The sequence below is a fragment of the Sorghum bicolor genome, chromosome 1 (genome assembly GCF_000003195.3).
Source record: "Sorghum bicolor cultivar BTx623 chromosome 1, Sorghum_bicolor_NCBIv3, whole genome shotgun sequence".
Taxonomy (NCBI): Eukaryota; Viridiplantae; Streptophyta; class Magnoliopsida; order Poales; family Poaceae; genus Sorghum; species Sorghum bicolor.
Window position 1 is genome coordinate 65,552,134 of NC_012870.2, and position 14,773 is coordinate 65,566,906.

Here is a 14,773-nt window from a genome sequence, read left to right on the forward strand (position 1 = left end):
AAAATGAACCTCTTTATTGTGTTCCTCTCCTCGGAATAGTAAAAGAATAGACATATATGGAGTGTTTCATTTGAAGTCCAGACGAAGGAGTTACGCTTTTCAAAAAAAGTTGCAACCGAAGTTGTGATCCTTATCGGACGTTACGAGAGTCTGAAGTTTCGACACACGTTAGAACTTTCGACGAACGTCAAGAAACCTGGGGAAAAAAACCCTGCTCAGGTGTCTAGGGTCGGAAAAACCTAATAAAAAACTTTGTTTGGAAATGATCTTTTAGTGCTGCATATTTGATTTTTCCCAAACTAAATTAGGACTCGACAAAGGAAAACTATCTAATGCACAGAGCTAGCACGATCGTTTCAGCATTTCAACTGCTCCAAGCCTCCAACTCATAAACACACTTCCAAGTACGAAACAGACTGAGGAAATTCCAAAATCGGTTGTTAATTAACTCCTTGGCCGGCCTCATCCAAATGGAAGAAGGTTTAAAGTCCTGATGCCCCCGATAATCTCATCAACTGCGTTCGGCAGGCGGTCCAAATCGCCGCCGCTCCGCTCCATCATCCACGCGCGAATTATCTATCCCTTCCCGATTAATTAATCTCCGTGCCGCGATCGTCACGGATTCCTTCTTCCTCGTTCCAATTCCAACTGAGCCGGTCAGCAGCTGCAGCTGCAGAGTGAGAGTGATCGGCTACTTGTACGCGTGCGCGAGCATCACCGTGCAGGTAGCAACCGGGGTGGACTGAGCGCGGTCCCCAACACGGCAACACGGGCCACAATTCAGCCATGAGGCTCTCGCCGCCGCGGCGCCTCCTCCCCCTGGCCCCCTTCCTCCTGCTGCTGCTCACGCTCCTCTCGCCGCCTCGAGCGGCGGCAGCAGCGGGCGGCGGCCCATCCGCGTGGGTGGCGCTCCGCGGGGCGGCGGGCAGCCGGAAGGCGTCTCCGGCGGAGCAGGAAGCGGCGGCCGCGGGGCTGCTCCGCCGGCTGCTCCCTTCCCACGCGGGCAGCTTCAGCTTCCAGATCGACTCCAAGGTTTGAGCATCCTAGTGCGGCTACTTCCTGAGTTCCTGGTTCCTCCCAGTCCCCGGTCCCCCGCTTGTTTCGGGGCAGCATTGGTTGACTTCCCTGTGCCCGTTTTTCTGTGCTCGCTCCAGGGCGCCGTCTGCGGTCAATCAAGCTGCTTCAGGATAAGCAACGTCGTTGACGGCTCGGGCAAAGGTGGAGCGGAGATTCTGTATGTTCCTCTTTTTCCCTCGTATACTTGCCATGATGCATGATGCCGTCAACTTTGGCCGCGTAGATGATCCATCTGAGGTCTGAGGCTGTGCTTTGTGGCTTGCCTCACCACTGTATGGTGGGTGCCCAGCTGGCATCGATTCATGAGGTTTTGATTTGCATAATAGACAAACATGGTGATGAAGTCGCTCATTCCTGTTCTAAATTTTGCTCTTTGTATGATCGCTCCTCATTAAGTTGGCGCATTAGTTTGCTTATATAAAATCCAAAAAATAGTCCAGCGGCTTGGGTTCCTTAATTGAGCATTGAGAATGCATGTAATGCAAGAACTGCAAAAATTGTACATTTGTTATGACTACATCGTGAAGGTGAATGCAATCACCTCTTCATGTTTATGCTATACAGGATCCAGGGAACCACAGGTGTTGAGCTTGCGTCTGGCCTACATTGGTATTTGAAATACTGGTGTGGTGCACATATCTCCTGGGACAGGACTGGGGGTGCCCAGCTGGCATCGATCCCTTCTCCTGGATCTCTGCCACGGGTGCAGGGCAAGGGAGTCAAGATTGAGCGTCCTGTTCTGTGGAATTACTATCAGAATGTCGTCACTTCTAGCTGTGAGTCCTTTCTTGCCTCTAGTGCTTCTATTGCAAATGAAGAACTGATGTTTCAGCATTTGTTCTCCTACACCCTAATCCTACAGATTTCATCTTATCATTTTTGTCTCTGTTGACCGGACCCTTCCATACTTCTAACATTTATCCAACTGGATTTATTTATAATTTCTAATTTCAAAAGAAGTGACTCTGAAGCTTCCCACTATTTAAGTGGATTCCAACATTTTTTTCTCTGACAAAATTCATGTAGCGTTCTATAGACTCCTATGTGTGGTGGGACTGGAAAAGATGGGAGAAAGAAATTGACTGGATGGCACTTCAAGGAATTAACTTGCCTTTAGCATTTACTGGACAGGAATCTATCTGGCAGAAGGTTTTTAAGGTAGTGTGACAGACACATCTACTGCATATTCCTGTTCTTTGTTTTTTCTTGTCCCTACGTCTTTTTGATCTGCCTTGTTTAGTTTCCAAAAAAATTTGCAAAATTTTTCAGATTCCCCGTCACATCGAATCTTGCGGCACATGCATGGAGCATTAAATATAGATTAAAAAAATAACTAATTGCACAGTTTGTCTATAATTTGCGAGACAAATCTTTTGAGCTTAGTTAGTCTATGATTGGACAATATTTGTCAAATACAAACGAAAATGCTGCAGTGTCTATTTTGCTACATGTTTTGAGTTTCTTTTCAACCTCCTGTTGCTATGGGGGCCTTGTTAATTATTGCATTTTATTTCAGAGTTTTAATGTTACCGACAGAGATTTAGATGATTTTTTCGGTGGACCAGCTTTCCTGGCTTGGGCTAGAATGGGGAACTTGCATGGGTAAGTAAACAGTTCTTCTACGTGTTCAGGAAAAAAAACTATAAAATAAATGAGGCTACATTCTCTGATATAGGTGTTTGTTTATTAGTTCAGATAGCATGATGAATAGCTTATTCTTAAAAAATAAGGAGCCATATTCTTGTTTAGAAGTGTCGAAGATGTATCTTTAGTAGGTGTTCACGGTTTGGGATTTTGGTTCAGTGGAACTCTGCATTTTGCTGCATTGAATACAGATTATTAAAAGTTTCTCTTCCTGCTTGTTTCTCTCTGCATATCATTGTTCCCATTTCATGTGACCAAAGATTCATTCTAACTTAATTATAGCATTGACCACAACATTGCAGTTGTTCTATACTTAACTAGTTAACTTTGTATGATATTAAGACTTTTCGGAGATGATCATTTGTACATATCTGACATATAAAAAGTAACGCATATATAATTCTTCAATTTCTTTAGCTGGGGTGGACCACTGTCACAAAACTGGTTGGATCAACAATTGGCATTGCAGAAGAAAGTACTATCCCGGATGATTGAGCTTGGGATGGTCCCTGGTACGTTTGTGTTTTATTGTCCAAAATTACTATTCTTCAACCTTTAAGATATGCCATTGCATTTATACCACCTTTCCATCCTTTTTTGGCAATGTATTTCTTATATGAAGTCAAAAGATCAATGGACTTTTTACTAGCAATATTCTATTACTACAGTGGGTTAAATGCTGTTTCAAGTTATACTTATGACGCACTACTACTTTACAGTTCTTCCATCGTTCTCAGGAAATGTTCCAGCTGTTTTCGCAAAATTATTTCCATCAGCCAACATTACCCTGCTTGGTGATTGGTAACATACTTTCTTATATCGTTTGTACCAATATTTTCTGAAAATTTATGCTGGCTTAGGCAGTAGTTATGGTGACCAAGAAGTCACCAAGTCCAAATTTACTGGTGATCATATTCATAATGCCTCTTGACAAGTAACTTCTGTAAATTACTTGGACTGTAGGACATCTGGAAGAGTGTAATGGACAAGAAGGATTCAGACTCACTTAGTTACAAACATTTTATAGTTGGGTTAACACTATATAGGGCTACTGGCACGGTTGCCAGCCAACAACTTATTTGTAAGGGACAATATATGCATACATGATCTTATAGCTTTACACGATATGTTTTTATATCCTCAGTTTTCAAGAAAAAGAAACTGCAGTTTTGACTCAACTTCTTCGCACTAGACTGTAGAACTAGAAGTCTTAAGTCAAAATTTGCTACAGGACACGTAACCTGATGCCGAGCTGCCTGCGGACACAAAAAAGTGCTACATGCTGACAGTCACTCTGTCAATGCGAGAATTTGCTAGAAGACACCGTGTCCATTAAAATAATCATTTCCAACCTAGAGGAGACGGTGTCTTCCAGCAAATTATCACATTGCCAGAGTGACTGACAGCATTTATCACTTTTTTTTATGTCTGCAGGCTGCTTGACATCAGTCTATGTGTCCTGTAGCAAATTTTTGCCAAGTCTTAAACGTATCAAGTCTGTGTACTGCCAGTGCTTATGTGCCTTATTTCAACATGAAAGTATCAGTTGATTAGCATTTCATGTTTTCAGTTATAAAACTTCTTACTGAAAATATCTTATGTTGTTTTGATTTTCTACGTGATATTTTATACTTCAGGAATACAGTTGATGCTAATCCTAAGTGGTGCTGCACTTATCTTCTTGATCCTTCTGATTCATTGTTTATAGATGTGGGGCAGGCTTTTATCAGGCAACAGATAAAAGGTATATACCTGCCATTTTTGTGTGCAAGATATGATCATAGGAAACTTGAATTTGTTCTGAAGTTTCTGGATCAAATAAATCAATTAATAAGAATGCACTTTTGATTTATGTTTTTGTATAAGGTTTCGTATTCTTTCTTTTTTGAACTTTTCTGGATGTTTGCAGAGTACGGCGATGTAACCAACATCTATAACTGGTAAGGCCTACTAATCTGCTTCTTTGAAATGTTGCCTGAATGCATTCTGTGATTGCTCTGTGTATCCTTTGCATGTTGGGTCACAACGCTTAGCTGTCATATGCAAGGATCACAATTGATTGGTTCTGTTTCTATAAGCCATACCCTAGTTCATCCTTGCCTATATATGTGTAACCTTTCACCCTCCATAATCAATCAATCAATTCCGTACCATATTCTTGCTTACAGATACATATCGTCCTGTTTAAGGTATTGATAGTGGATAGTTCAAAATTCTTGATTTATTGGTCATGCATTATGTCATTCTGATCATGTCATTGGCTAGTGGTTTAGCATGCTTTTGAGCATCCTGTGTATATTCTTGTGCTCGCTTGCTGTTTCTAGTTTCTACATCATGTACACATTGCACATTTTACAGTTTTGGTTGTTACTTTCAGTGACACGTTCAATGAGAATACCCCACCAACAGATGAACCAGCATATATTTCATCACTTGGTTCTGCTATCTATGAAGCAATGTCCCGAGGTAACAAGAATGCAGTGTGGTTAATGCAGGTGTGCTCACTCTTCTTTTACCTTTTAAATGTAAAAACATTCTGCATTTATCATTTTCTGTTGTGATAGCAACCATATATCCTCTAGACGATAGTAACTTGTCCAGTTAACAAGATGGAGTGCAGAGTACAATGTAAAGAAATACACCATACAATCTATTATTTATAGTGGTTCATTCCATGTTCTTTTTTTTAAAAAAAAAAGAAAGTTATGTATTAAATCTTACTCTTTGGATAGAGAAAAATCTTGTGTTTTCTTTATCAGACATCATTAGATGAACACATAATTGGAAATCTTTGAACTTTACTTTGTGCTTATTGATGCAGGGTTGGTTATTCTACTCAGATGCTGCATTCTGGAAGGAGCCACAAATGAAAGTAAGCTCAAGTCTTGTCTTCAATGAGTTTCACTTTGAACAGCCAAATAAATGTGATAACTCATAGAATGAAGGTTAATGCATATGTTCTTTGTCCTTTTAACACCTATTTACAAATGGGTTAACCTGCCCAATTTTCAGGCACTTCTTCACTCTGTTCCAATTGGTAAGATGATAGTTCTCGATTTATTTGCTGATGTCAAGCCCATTTGGAAAATGTCCTCTCAGTTCTACGGTGTACCTTACATCTGGTATGTCATCTTTTAACAACCCCTCCCTCCCATCTTGTAACTCCAAACCATTATTTTGTATTCACATTGTCAATTTAAAATATGAATATAATTCCTGATTTTCAACCATATTTACTGATTGATTTACTCAATCTAGGTGCATGTTACACAACTTTGGTGGGAACATTGAAATGTATGGCGTACTTGATTCAATTTCATCTGGCCCCATTGATGCCCGTACAAGTTACAATTCAACAATGGTAAGTGCAAATTTTGTCCTATGGAGCAAACATTTCATTTTCATGTGTGAGTTGAAAATCTGTCATCTGCTGTTTCAATGTTGAAGTGAATCAATCCCTCCTTTCTTGCTGGAGTTCTGTGCTCCAGTGGTGGAGCTTTTTTTTTTTTGAAAACCACAGGAGAGCTGCGTTTCATTGCATTATAGAGAAGAAAAATAGGGTGGGTCCCCAACAAGATCCTCACTCATACGGGGACCAAATATGAGTGAGGCAATTACACACACACCTTTACTGGGCTCATAGAAATCAGCTGAAGCTAGACCCTAACTAAGCAGCCCTAGTCACCCAACGCCAAACCAAGCTCAAGGAGCTTCTTTGCCCCAGCCATGCACCAGAGACTATGCTCATTCTTTAGCTCACTCCAAAGCATGCTCAGCGAAGGAGAAACCCCCTCAAAGACACATGTGTTTCTATGTTTCCAAATAATCCAGGCCCCTAAAATAATTAGAGAATTCACTCCTCTCCTGTGTTCCTTGCTCACTCTGCTGATCGTCTTGCGCCACCATTCAGCAAAACTCCGCTCGTTTTGCCGGGGAGTTGAATCAGCTAAGTTTAATGGGGTGAGTAATTTGCACCATACTTGTCTTGCCATCACACAAGATGTTAGCAAATGTTGTATTGTCTCCTCTTCCTGATCGCATAGGGGGCATTTATCCGGATGTGAAAGACCCCTCTTAGCAAGCCTATCGGCTGTCCAACATCTATTACGGATCGCCAGCCACAAGAACATTTTGCATTTGCTTGGAGCCCAAGACTTCCATAGGCGGTGCCACGGCTCAAAAGTCGCTGCACCATAGAAAAAAGCTTTATATGCAGATTTGGAAGAGTAGCAGCCACTTGTATCTAGCCTCCATATGTGGCGATCCTCTTGGTCAGTCAGAGTGATACTCATGAGACAATCACAAAGCTGTAGGAATTCTCTCATACCGATCCAGGATAGGCCGCCATGAATGTCTCGTGCCCATTGCACGTTAGAGAGAGCTTCAGCCACAGTACGTCTTTTGCGAATTCTTGGCGAGACACAAGCAAAAACAGTTGGTGCAAGATTTTCAATCGAGCACCCATGCAGCCACCGATCGGTCCAAAAGAGAGTATTTTGTCCATTCCCTATCTCTGTCGTGACTGCAATAGAGGACAAAGCTATAGAATTAGGATGTGTTGGGAGTTCGAGATCAGACCATGGACGGTCAGCTTTAGTCTTTTTCAGCCACTGCCATCTGACTTGCAAAGCCCAGGCCATCACTTCTAAGTTAGGGATGCCCAATCCCCCAAGATCCAACGGTCGCATGACCTTCTCCCAAGCCACCAGACAGCAGCCTCCATTTGCTTTTTCCTTTCCTTGCCACAGAAATCCCCTTCTGATCTTGTCCACTGCCTTGATGAACCATGACGGGATGTTGATAGCAATTAGCAAATGAATAGGCATGGCAGAGAGGACAAATCGGACTAATGTTGCACGTCTAGCCCTATTCATAAGGGCTGCCTTCCAGCATGGAAGTTTGTCCGCAATTTTTTCTATCCATGGCATGAGATCCCTCTTGCGAAGCTTCCTGTTTGATAGTGGTAGGCCCAAATACTTGCAAGGGAATTCTGAAATTGTACCCGGAAGAATATCTTGAATTACTCCCAAAGACCCTTCTGTACAACTGATGGGAATGATATTGCTTTTCTGAATATTAGTTCGCAATCCTGAAGCATCTCCAAACACCTTGAGGATATCTCTGGTGATCTGCAGCTCCCCTTCAAGTGGCTTAATAAATAAGGCAACATCATCAGCATATAGGGAAAGCCTTTGTCCTGTCACCCGTGGGGATAAAGGTTGCAACAGCCCCTCATTCGCTGCCTTCACAAACAGACTGTTAAGCACATCCATCACTAAAATAAAGAGCATCGGGGATAAAGGGTCCCCTTGACGAAGGCCTCGTTGATGTTGTATGGGTTCTCCAGGTTCCCCGTTCAATAAAATTCGAGTTGAGGATGATGCCAGCAGATTGGCCACCAAATTGCGCCAAATGCATCCAAAGCCCAAGTGTTGTAGCACTTCTAAAACAGTGGTGGAGCTAAAGCCAGGCTAAAGGGGGCCATGAGCCCATGACCCCTCTTGATTCTTTAAATTTCTTAAGAAAACACCTTATCCTAGGTAACAACAGAGCATGGTTTACATAGCTTGGCCTCCTGTACATCTACCATCATGCTCCATCGCTGCTGTGCTTGTTGTTCTTCTTGATTGATCGTTCCATCTTTCATGATATGCATGTGTTTCAGAACTGATATATTTTCAGTGCTGTATCTAATCTGACTATTTATGCAATGTTTGACTCTTGCTCTTCTCTAGATTGGTGTTGGCATGTGCATGGAGGGAATAGAGCACAATCCAGTTGTTTATGAACTTATGTCTGAAATGGCATTTCATAATAAGAAGGTTGAAGTTGAGGTAAATAGTACAAATGTAAACTTAGCCTTCGAATTATGATTTACTGCTATTCTTATTTCTTCATCTTGGAACTATTACAGCTGTATAGACTCTATAGAGTATGAGGTGCCATTGTAGACATAGTTTGCACTTTATACATAATTATAGGGTACATTCTGTTTATGCACCACTACATAAATTTTATCAATCTAGTCAAAAGATAACTGCTTCTGAAAGTTCTTTCCCTTCATGTGATTTCAGTGAGATCAGGATTAATGGAAGTTTTCTGTCTTGAGTTAAATGTTGAACTGTGTGTCAAAGAAGGATTGCCAAAAATACCGTACTTTGTAATTTGTGTAGTTTCTTGGTACATATGCTTTGTACGACCTTGTTTACATGAGGTGAATGAAGTACAAACTGTGCTACAGATAGTATTTGTCTCTTTCCTTCCGCAGCAGATTTGCTATGGCTATTGTTTTATAATCGTCTAACATCTTGACTGCAGGTTTTGCTTTGATAGTCGATTACCATCTAACATTTGTCCATAACCTTCCAGGACTGGTTAAAAACATACTCCTATAGGAGATATGGTCGAGCGAATGCTGAAATAGAGAAAGCTTGGAGATATTTGTATCATACAATATACAATTGCACCGATGGAATTGCGGTGTGATTTCAAACGAGCTCCTCTGTTGCAACTATCCAGAGCCTGTCCCGAGTAACATATCCTTATATTTTCGTTGCAGGATCATAATAAAGACTACATAGTTGAATTTCCAGACATAAGTCCCAGCTCAATTAGTTCTCAGCTTTCTAAACGAAGGGGTATGTCAATTATGAGAAACCATAGGAGGTTTTTCTTAAGTGAGGTGTCTGGAAGCCTACCACATCCGCACCTATGGTATTCTACGAAGGAGGCCATCAAAGCCCTTGAACTATTTCTTGATGCAGGAAGCACATTTTCAAAAAGTCTCACATATAGGTACAATATGCAACTTTCTTTTAAGTCTTGAGATTGTCTGTTCTTATTTTCAGCTATTGCCAACTCTATTCCTGTAGTTTACAGTTGTCAATTGATTTAAGTGCCAAATCAGGGTACCAAATGAACACTTTTTTCCTTTGTTTTCTGGTTTAATGAGTAAAACTAATTATGCTGCTTGGGCATGTTATTGCTTTAACTGATCCTTACTGCTGGGTGATAACTTTTACCTCAGGTATGACCTTGTCGACCTAACTAGGCAGTGCCTATCCAAACTAGCAAATGAAGTGTACCTTGATGCGATGAGTTCGTACCAAAAGAAAGATTCAAATGGCCTGAATTCTCACACGAGGAAATTTCTTGAGATCATCATGGATATTGATACACTACTAGCTGCTGATGATAACTTTCTGCTGGGCCCCTGGCTGGAAAGTGCAAAAAGCCTTGCTATAACTGAAAAGGAACGCCAGCAGGTATGTTACACATGCATTCTTCATCTAATATCTGGATCCTATATCAATCCTGTTATTGAGGACTGAATTGAACCTTTTTACCAGTATGAGTGGAACGCCAGAACACAGGTGACGATGTGGTATGACAACACAGAGACCGAGCAGAGTAAATTGCATGACTACGGTAATGCCTAGTACAATAGTTTGTTAGTTGATAGCTACTAGCTGTATGGTTCAGCTTTGTGTTACTAATGTTCTTCTCCGTAAACACCAAATTACCAGCCAATAAGTTTTGGAGCGGGCTACTGAAGAGCTATTACCTTCCAAGGGCGTCAAAATACTTCGCCTACTTAACAAGGAGCCTGCAAGAGAACCAGAGCTTCCAGCTGGAGGAGTGGAGGAAGGATTGGATCTCATATTCCAACGAGTGGCAGTCCGGGAAGGAGGTGTATGCCGTGAAGGCCACGGGTGATGCTTTGGCCATCGCCAGGTCACTGTACAGAAAATACTTGAGTTCTTGAGCTAGTCGTCGCTGCCAGAGTGCCAGAGCCTTGGAATAATTGTTGCCGTGGGGTAATTGTGCACGGATGTTACAAATGATTGATTGTGTAATTGTGTTCTTCAGTAAGTTGCCTGTTAAAACAGATGCCACGAAAGGCAGATGCATATGTTAGCAAGTTGTAGGGTTGATATGTGAAATATTTGTCTTCCATGATCACGTGATGTAGAGCGAAACCCTCAGCATTGATTTCTTGAGCTGTTGCTGCTGCGGTGCTGCCTCGGAGCTGAAGGCCAAGTAAAACAGTGTGCCTTTTGCATTGCAGTTGGCAAATTTTGAGACTTGCACTGCAGACTGCAGACTGCAGGCGTACTCCGCAGAGAGGTTTAGGATGCAGAAACCGCTGAAATATGAACATCGCTCACAAGGTTCTGGGACTCGGCTTTACTTTCTTTGAAACGTATAGTTTTTTTTAAGGTCCCGTTTGGTCCTCTTGCTAAATTTAGCCAACTAAAATTATTTTAGTTACTCTTGGATGACTAATAGATCTAAAATATTTAAGCTCTTTTTTAGTCAGTGTTTTTAGAATTTTAGCTGGTAAAGTGATTAAAATTTAGTTGGCTAAAATTTAGCAAAGGGAACTAAATAGACGCTTAATGTAACTCAACTTTACTAGGGAAAAAAAGATCAAAACTACTGTGAACTTTCTGCAAATCAAGTAGCAAGAATCACCATGACTCAACAATAATACACATCGCAGATTCACGTACAGTTAAAGATGAATGAAGAAGCAACCTAAGAAGCAAAAAGTCTTGCTCTATGAATGGTAAAAACGAGCAGGAGATCTGCCTCTTTTAAATTGAGAACATTATTGAGCAAAATAACAGCTGTCAACAGGAATATTTTGCTCAAATTTGCTTCAAATGCAGCATACAAATAAGAAAAAGAGAAACTTCCCTGATGTATTAATGGAAGAAACGAGCGAGAAATATGCCCCTTCTAATGTTGAGCAAAAAAAACAGCTGTAGGTAGGATCATTTTACTCAAATTTCCTTCAAATGCAGCACAGCAAAAAAAAACTTGTTGCAAAAAAAAAAAAGAGCCTGTCAGACAACCCATGGGCCACCCCAGCTAGGCAGGACCCAACCAGGAACGATCCTCTACAGCACCAGACCCAGCATCAAGCTTAATCCTGGCCGTTAATCACGCTCTGGCCCACAGGTCATGACTCATCAACCAGGCTTAAGTGCTTGCCTCCTTATTAGTCAAGGATGCAGCGGTACGATCCTATAGAACAGATCCTGTTCAAGTAAGGTCGTGCTGCAAGGCTCCAGAGCTGAGGTTTTAAGCTGGCTCTCACTCGCCTGAGCAAGCGAGGTGGTGCTAATCGGTGGGACTGGGCGACTGGCCAGCAATCCCACTCCCACCCAGCATGTTGCGTACTGGGCCGCTCCATTCTGGTATATGCTCCCCTATGTGTGGGCTTCAGGTCGAGCCGGCCCATCGAGGCTGCATTAGCTTTACCTCTGTTGATGATGCTGATTCCTCACCTAAGCTCAGCTGATTCCTAGTAGGTGATTATAGTTGGCCCTCCACAGAGCTAAGCATAAAAATGTTACTACTAACCATCACAAATCGGTGTAAACACAACAGTATGAAGTACGTCATAATGAGCTAAGCAGCAATGGGCGATGTTGTGCGAGTGCGTCGTCGTCTCTCATCTAAAATCGATTGCCTTGTACTACACCGTCGACTGGCCTGGAGAGATCGGCGTCCAGCAGGAGCATAGCCAAGGCTGGCTCCATTTCTGACGACCATCGGCACCATGGGCTCGGCAAGCTCCGAGCAGGAGCTGCCTAGCTATTAGCATCTCGACAACCGCGCGCGGGCGTGCCGGGCTTCTCGTCAGGCTTTTCTTGGACGCAGAGGAGGCCGACCACAATTGAGTTCTTAAAGGCCTTGTTTAGTTGGTGAAAATCTTTTATTGTAATAATTTTATTTGTATTTGATAATTATTATCTAATTATAGACTAACTATGTTTAAAAGATTCGTCTTATAAATTACACAAACGGTAGAATTAGTTATTTTTTATCTATATTTAATGCTCTATATATGTGTCCAAAGATTTGATGTGACAGAAAATTTAAAAAAAAAATAGGTCTTGTTTAGTTCCAGAAAAATTCAAGATTTCTCTTGTGGCATATGCATGGAGTATTAAATATAGATAAAAAAATAATTATATAGTTTGTATATAATTTGTGAGATGAATCTTTTGAGTCTAGTTAGTTTATAATTGACAATAATTATCAAATGCAAATGAAAGATCCAAAAAATTTTACCAACTCTACATGGCATTAAACGAGGCCTTAGGTGTCTATCCTTGTCCGGGTCCCGGTGAATGCAGGCCCCGCAAGGACGTGCCTTGGGGCATTTTGTTCCAGTATAAAATTACCGTAGCAACGGTGCTGGATACATACGTAGAATATATCACGGTTTAGACAACACATGAATTGCAATGACATTCTTCTGAATAGATAAGTAGTAATGGTATAACTTGTAAAATTATTGGGCTGTTGGTACAGCTCATAACAGCTTTATAAGCTGTTGTGAGCTGTTTTTGTTGTTAAACCCTTATTTCTAAAACAACTTTATGGGTAAAACTGTTTTTCTTCTCCTCTCACAAAGACATGAGTTAGGATGAAGCTGAAAAAAACAGCTTATTGCAACTTTCTCTCTCATTTCTCTCTCTCATCTATGCATGAAGTAGTTGGTGAAGCTATTTTACCAAACACTTTTTCTAAAACAACTCAGCTTCATTTAAAAAGTTGCTTATAAAACCATTTCTAAAAAAAACAGCATACTAGTGAAGTTGAGCTATGTCAAAAAAAAGCCTATGACACCAATCCAAATAACCCTTGTTTTAGAGTCCGGTCACAAATAAAGATATGTATAATGTGATAATACAGAGTTCGATTTCTGTACGTATTGGCTGCTACCGCTTGGATGAAATGGCGGCAGTTAGAATCAGATTTCGGAGACAGCATGCGCGGTTTCATTGTTCTTTGTCTTGGCGGGTCCGCTCCGTCTCCTACTCTCCTTGGCCCTCAAGTTTCCCTCGGCATGCAAGTTCGATCGGCGTACAAATATCTCGTCTTCCTCAAACAGTCATCAAACTGGAACGGGCGAGATCTGAGATCACAAGGCTAGCATTCCCAATGGCAGCGGCGACGGCGGCGGTGTCGGCATCGCCTACGCCTAGCGACGGCGAACCTACAGCTGCAGTGGACGAGCTGGGCACCACATGGCGGAGCCTCCCCACGGACGCCTTCGTGGAGATCCTGCTGCGCCTGCCTCCGAGCCGCCAGCGCTTGCTCCGCCTCGTGTGCCGGCACTGGCGTGCCGTCATCGACGAGCGGACGCCGCCGCAGAGCAACAAGCCCGCGGTGCTCGCGTGCTTCACCGGCCTCACGTCCGCATCGATGTACGTCATCGACGACGACGACCTCGGCGCCGGTCGGTGCAGGCAGGTGTGGGGAGTCCGCGCCGACCCCAACGACAGGACGAAGCGCGTCGACGTGACCATGGTCGGCACGTGCAACGGGCTCGTGTGCCTGTGCGACAACACCAGGCCCGGCGGCGCCATCTCGCTGCTCAACCCGGCCACCCGCGAGACGCTGCGCGTCCCGCCGCTGCCCATCTCCCACCGCGCCGGCGGGACCTGGAGCGGCTACGGCAGCGGCAAGGCGTACAGCTTCGGGTTCCACCCCGTGACGGGGCGGTACAGGGTACTGCACCTCCCGTGCCGCGCCGACGTCACGGGCGGCTTCACCGCGCTGCAGGTGTTCACGCTGGGGGACCCTTGCCCCTCCTCCTCGCGGGCGTGGCGCGACGTCCCCGTCTACTTCCCCGGCGGCGCGACCGCCACGTGCAGCGTCGACGCCGGCCTCGTCACCGTCGACGGCGCCACGTACTGGGTCACCAAGGGCGCCGAGAGGGTCGTGTCGTTCGACCACGAGGACGAGCGCGTCGCGTTCGCCGCGCCGCTGCCCGTGGAGGGCGGGCCTGGCTACGTCCTCCGCCTCATGGAGGTCCGCGGGAGCCTGGGGCTCGCCGTCTGCGCCGACAGATGGCCGGCGCCGACCAAGACCGACGTCTGGGTTCTCGGCCGGCATGCGCAGGGGTGGAGCCGGCAGTACAGCGTGCAGGTGCAGGCGGGGGTGTGCCAGCGGCTCGCGGGCCCGCACTTCGCGCACGGCGAGTACGTGCTCACCGTGAGCGCGCCGGAAAGCAGCCTGAAGCACCACCTGT

The 14,773-nt window shown here is 43.7% G+C and overlaps 1 protein-coding gene across 2 annotated transcripts; it reads left to right on the forward strand.

Moving 5' to 3' along the window:
• Nucleotides 392-10,721, forward strand: LOC8080809 (alpha-N-acetylglucosaminidase). 2 transcript variants are annotated; one of them, XM_021459288.1, is made up of 19 exons: nucleotides 392-1,032; nucleotides 1,155-1,234; nucleotides 1,642-1,853; nucleotides 2,114-2,235; nucleotides 2,594-2,679; nucleotides 3,139-3,233; nucleotides 3,441-3,522; nucleotides 4,359-4,465; nucleotides 4,631-4,661; nucleotides 5,099-5,216; nucleotides 5,543-5,593; nucleotides 5,734-5,843; nucleotides 5,980-6,082; nucleotides 8,457-8,555; nucleotides 9,091-9,201; nucleotides 9,281-9,516; nucleotides 9,749-9,986; nucleotides 10,071-10,149; nucleotides 10,248-10,721. In XM_021459288.1, the coding sequence occupies exons 1-19, from the start codon at nucleotides 787-789 to the stop codon at nucleotides 10,484-10,486; spliced, it is 2,445 nt and encodes an 814-aa protein (XP_021314963.1). In that variant the 5' UTR covers nucleotides 392-786; the 3' UTR covers nucleotides 10,487-10,721. The 2 variants fall into 2 exon arrangements, with proteins under 2 accessions (XP_021314963.1, XP_021314970.1); XM_021459295.1 differs by lacking the exons at nucleotides 392-1,032; nucleotides 1,155-1,234 and having other exon boundaries at nucleotides 1,704-1,853; nucleotides 2,104-2,235.

Coding starts and splice junctions, on each gene's coding strand:
- LOC8080809 (XM_021459288.1), top strand. CDS start 787: ATGAGGCTCTCGCCGCCGCGGCGCCTCCTCCCCCTGGCCCCCTTCCTC. Junction 1,033..1,154: donor GCTTCCAGATCGACTCCAAG/GTTTGAGCATCC, acceptor TGCTCGCTCCAG/GGCGCCGTCTGCGGTCAATC. Junction 9,202..9,280: donor ATTGCACCGATGGAATTGCG/GTGTGATTTCAA, acceptor TTTTCGTTGCAG/GATCATAATAAAGACTACAT.